This window comes from Micropterus dolomieu, linkage group LG17 (genome assembly GCF_021292245.1).
Source record: "Micropterus dolomieu isolate WLL.071019.BEF.003 ecotype Adirondacks linkage group LG17, ASM2129224v1, whole genome shotgun sequence".
Lineage (NCBI taxonomy): Eukaryota > Metazoa > Chordata > Actinopteri > Centrarchiformes > Centrarchidae > Micropterus > Micropterus dolomieu.
Window position 1 is genome coordinate 36,953,406 of NC_060166.1, and position 5,770 is coordinate 36,959,175.

Here is a 5,770-nt window from a genome sequence, read left to right on the forward strand (position 1 = left end):
AGAGCTCACCTGGCAGAGAGAGAGAGAGAGAGAGCTCACCTGGCAGAGAGAGAGAGAGAGAGAGCTCACCTGGCAGAGAGAGAGAGAGAGAGCGCTCACCTGGCAGAGAGAGAGAGCGCTCACCTGGCAGAGAGAGAGAGCGCTCACCTGGCAGAGAGAGAGAGAGCGCTCACCTGGCAGAGAGAGAGAGCGCTCACCTGGCAGAGAGAGAGAGAGAGCGCTCACCTGGCAGAGAGAGAGAGAGAGCGCTCACCTGGCAGAGAGAGAGAGAGAGCGCTCACCTGGCAGAGAGAGAGAGCGCTCACCTGGCAGAGAGAGAGAGAGAGGCTCACCTGGCAGAGAGAGAGAGAGCTCACCTGGGAGAGAGAGAGAGCGCTCACCTGGCAGAGAGAGAGAGAGCTCACCTGGCAGAGAGAGAGAGAGCTCACCTGGCAGAGAGAGAGTGGCGCAGGTCTCTTTGTTCTTGTTGTTTTTGTCTTTCTTGAACTTCGGGACGAGACGAAACTTTGCGCTCCGACTCCGTTTTGAGAAATCTGTCAGAGGACCCTGAAGACACACACACAGGTACGTCCTTCAGAATAAAAGCATGTCAGGAATGTTTCTCTGTGTGTTGGACGTGGTTAAAGAGGCTCAAACTGTTTGACAGCAGCCTCAGAATTTGATGAGATGGGGTCTTTATTAGGATTTACATCACTGGTGTCTACAGCAGATTTTTGGCCAATCATGTTTTGATGTAAACTTTCAGGTTTCAACGGGCCGCTGTTTGTCCGTAAGGCCACCTGGCTGTAATTTCGCTGCAACTTTCAAACTGTTGTTTCAATGGGGACTTTGCACTATTTTGAAATCTCCCAGGACAAGTAAATTGTATTTATGTACCAAGACTACAGGCTGTAGAATTACGCAGGCTAACAGTACTACTGTAAATACACCTAGTACTACCAGCTGAGTCAGCACTGATGGCGATTTACCTCGTGGTCTGAGGGGTCGATGACGGGACACAACCAGGAAACATCAGCCAGCTGCCGGAGCTGCTGAGCCACAGAGCTCAGAGCTGCATTCAGCTGTTCCTGCTGAGGAGGGTCCAGCTGCTGCACAAAAACACACAACAACCATCAGGACCAGGACCAGAAACAGAACCAGGATCAGTACATCAGAGAGTTAGTGCTTGAAGATTCCTCAACAACATGGAGGAAAACAAGGAACCTTAAACTCTAATTTAATATAATCATGTATTGATGTGTATGTAGGCTGAACAGCTGATCTGACCTCAGCAGCACGGACGATCACTATAAATATGTAGATGATCAGAATAATCTAACAGACCTGAAGTATCATCAACAAAGCAGGAGATGAATCAATATTGTTGTTTACTGAAGTCAAGTGAAATCATATCCTGATGACATCATCTATGACATCATGATCTTCTGGAGTCAGATTAATGATTCTGAGAAGTTACAAACTAAGAACTTTTGGATTAATCTATACGTGGTTTTTACAGATCTTTGCCCACGACAACAAGCTCCATTCTGAATGATAAAACATAAAAGTTATAATCTGTGATAGAAACGTCTCAAACATCTTCATGGACAGAATGACGGACAGTTACCATGGACATCTTTCCAGCCAGCAGCAGCTCCGTCTCACTGAGTAAAGCTTTGACATTACTGACCATCTGAAGGACAACGCTGCAGCTCAGAGACTGGAGACAGACAGAGAGAAACACAAGGTCAAGTGTTTGATTTGGATAACTAAAATCACAAATTAAATTCACAATTAAAATGATAAATGTACGCTACCGGTCAAGCTTTTAGAACAGCCCCATGTTTGTAGTTCTTCTGTAAATCTAAGTAGTTCAAGTCCAGTGAAAAACCTTAAATGGCACTAAAGTAAGGTTCCAATGTGTTTACTGTAGAAATGTGTTTCATTTCCTTCCACTGCTGCAGAATAACCAAAGAAGTTAAAGACAAAGTAAAGTAAATGGCAGAGATTTACAATTTTCAGGGAACAGTAATGAGTCAACAACTTCAAATTATTCTGCAGCAGTGCAAGGAAATGAATCATCAAACACACTGGAACCTTACTTTGGTACATTTAAGGGTTTTCACTGGACTTGAACTACTTATGTTTACATACAAACTACAAATATAGGGGTGTCGCAAAACCTTCGCACCACATAACTTCTACATACAACATATAACGAGGACAGTAAGCTTCAGGACAAGACAGTGGAAAACTTGTGTTTAGTACCCCGGAGCTCTTGGAGTTTGCGTAGACCACATCCATGGCCTTTGAGCTGGCGTTGACAGCGTGAGCAAGTTCCTGTTCCAGACTGTGGTGAGACTGAGCGACTTCACGAATACTGAAGCACAAAACACCAGAGATTCATAAACATCTGCTGACTGAAAACATCAAGTACAATCAAAGAGTACTCACAGGTCAGGCATTTCACAGTGGGTATACCACAGTATATCACTGTTGGTATACCGCAGTGGGTATTTGATAGTTGATATACCGCAGTGGGTATTTGATAGTTGATATACCGCAGTGGGTATTTGATAGTTGATATACCGCAGTGGGTATTTGATAGTTGATATACCACAGTGGGTATTTTATAGTTGATATACCGCAGTGGGTATTTGATAGTTGATATACCGCAGTGGGCATATTATAGTTGATATACCGCAGTGGGTATTTGATAGTTGATATACCACAGTGGGTATATTATAGTTGATATACCACAGTGGGTATTTTATAGTTGATATACCACAGTGGGTATTTTATAGTTGATATACCACAGTGGGTATTTTATAGTTGATATACCACAGTGGGTATTTTATAGTTGATATACCACAGTGGGTATTTTATAGTTGATATACCACAGTGGGTATATTATAGTTGATATACCACAGTGGGTATTTTATAGTTGATATACCACAGTGGGTATATTATAGTTGATATACCACAGTGGGTATATTATAGTTGATATACCACAGTGGGTATTTTATAGTTGATATACCACAGTGGGTATATTATAGTTGATATACCGCAGTGGGTATTTTATAGTTGATATACCGCAGTGGGTATTTGATAGTTGATATACCACAGTGGGTATATTATAGTTGATATACCGCAGTGGGTATTTGATAGTTGATATACCACAGTGGGTATTTTATAGTTGATATACCACAGTGGGTATTTGATAGTTGATATACCACAGTGGGTATATTATAGTTGATATACCACAGTGGGTATTTTATAGTTGATATACCACAGTGGGTATTTTATAGTTGATATACCACAGTGGGTATTTGATAGTTGATATACCACAGTGGGTATTTTATAGTTGATATACCACAGTGGGCATATTATAGTTGATATACCACAGTGGGTATTTTATAGTTGATATACCACAGTGGGTATATTATAGTTGATATACCACAGTGGGTATTTGATAGTTGATATACCGCAGTGGGTATATTATAGTTGATATACCACAGTGGGTATATTATAGTTGATATACCACAGTGGGTATTTTATAGTTGATATACCACAGTGGGTATTTTATAGTTGATATACCACAGTGGGTATATTATAGTTGATATACCGCAGTGGGTATATTATAGTTGATATACCACAGTGGGCATATTATAGTTGATATACCACAGTGGGTATTTTATAGTTGATATACCACAGTGGGTATTTTATAGTTGATATACCACAGTGGGTATTTTATATTAATATATCACAGTTTGTCCTTGAGCAGGATCCTTAAAACGTGAATCAGCCAATCCTTTAACGATCATTCTCCACACGCTGATGTTGGTCCTGTGGTTACCTGTGTATGAGAGCCCCTGCTGCCTGACCGAACTCGCCGATGAGCGACGCCTCTTCCTCAGAGACAATCTCTGGCTGGGAGGAGAGAGGGGGCTGTGGGGGCTGTGGGGGGGGAGTCCTGGGAAACTCGCACTTCTGTTTGTCCTCCCACGACTTCAGGGTGCTCTCAAAGGCCTGAAACACACACTGAAACTGAAACAGCTGTGGCATCATACAACTCATCAATCGTTATAACTGATATTACTTATTAATCATTACATGAGTAGATCAGACCGATTCTCAGTAACCAGTTTATTATCTGTCTGAGGGTCTGGTTTAGTACTCACTCTGTCCCTGGTGAGCGTCTGGGTTCGGTTCTTGTGGATGATCTTGATGTAACCTGGAGGTTGGACCCACGCCTCCCCGTCTACCTGCACCGGGACGCCTTCATCACCCAGGATGGTGATCTTCACAGTCCGACACTGAAACAGGGAGAGACAGAAAGTGTCAGGAAGCTGGATGGACAGACAGACAGACAGTAGAGACAGACAGGTGTACCTGATGGACAGACAGACAGACAGACAGTAGAGACAGACAGGTGTACCTGATGGACAGACAGACAGACAGACAGTAGAGACAGACAGGTGTACCTGATGGACAGACAGACAGACAGACAGTAGAGACAGACAGGTGTACCTGATGGACAGACAGACAGACAGACAGACAGACAGTAGAGACAGACAGGTATACCTGATGGACAGATAGACAGGTATACCTGATGGACAGAAAGACAGAAAGTAGAGACAGACAGGTATACCTGATGGACAGACAGACAGACAGTAAAGACAGACAGTAGAGAAAGACAGGTGTACCTGATGGACAGACAGACAGACAGTAGAGACAGACAGGTATACCTGATGGACAGACAGACAGACAGTAAAGACAGACAGTAGAGACAGACAGGTGTACCTGATGGACAGACAGACAGACAGACAGTAGATACAGACAGGTATACCTGATGGACAGACAGACAGACAGTAAAGACAGACAGTAGAGACAGACAGGTATATCTGATGGACAGAAAGACAGAAAGTAAAGACAGACAGGTGTACCTGATGGACAGACAGACAGACAGTAGAGACAGACAGGTGTACCTGATGGACAGACAGACAGACAGTAGAGACAGACAGGTATACCTGATGGACAGATAGACAGGTATACCTGATGGACAGACAGACAGGTATACCTGATGGACAGAAAGACAGAAAGTAGAGACAGACAGGTATACCTGATGGACAGACAGACAGACAGTAAAGACAGACAGTAGAGACAGACAGGTGTACCTGATGGACAGACAGACAGACAGTAGAGACAGACAGGTATACCTGATGGACAGACAGACAGACAGTAAAGACAGACAGTAGAGACAGACAGGTGTACCTGATGGACAGACAGACAGACAGACAGTAGAGACAGACAGGTATACCTGATGGACAGACAGACAGACAGTAAAGACAGACAGTAGAGACAGACAGGTCAGACAGACAGACAGTAAAGACAGACAGTAGAGACAGACAGGTATATCTGATGGACAGAAAGACAGAAAGTAGAGACAGACAGGTATACCTGATGGACAGACAGACAGACAGTAAAGACAGACAGTAGAGACAGACAGGTGTACCTGATGGACAGAAAGACAGACAGTAAAGACAGACAGTAGAGACAGACAGGTGTACCTGATGGACAGACAGACAGACAGACAGTAGAGACAGACAGGTATACCTGATGGACAGACAGACAGACAGTAAAGACAGACAGTAGAGACAGACAGGTATATCTGATGGACAGACAGACAGAAAGTAAAGACAGACAGGTGTACCTGATGGACAGAAAGACAGACAGTAGAGACAGATAGGTGTACCTGATGGACAGAAAGACAGACAGTAAAGACAGACAG

General features: G+C 43.5%; 1 protein-coding gene across 5 annotated transcripts in view; it reads right to left on the bottom strand.

Annotated features, from left to right (window-relative positions):
• LOC123985518 (diacylglycerol kinase delta-like) overlaps positions 1 to 5,770 on the bottom strand; it is a 40,101-nt gene that overhangs the window by 4,096 nt on the left and 30,235 nt on the right. For all 5 annotated transcript variants that reach the window (XM_046073085.1, XM_046073086.1, XM_046073087.1 and 2 more), the window contains 6 exons: positions 4,161 to 4,295; positions 3,836 to 4,008; positions 2,248 to 2,359; positions 1,607 to 1,699; positions 969 to 1,088; positions 429 to 546 (listed from right to left, as the gene is read on the bottom strand). In XM_046073085.1, coding sequence (XP_045929041.1) covers positions 429 to 546; positions 969 to 1,088; positions 1,607 to 1,699; positions 2,248 to 2,359; positions 3,836 to 4,008; positions 4,161 to 4,295 — 751 coding nt within the window. The remainder of the gene's footprint in view (positions 1 to 428; positions 547 to 968; positions 1,089 to 1,606; positions 1,700 to 2,247; positions 2,360 to 3,835; positions 4,009 to 4,160; positions 4,296 to 5,770) is intronic.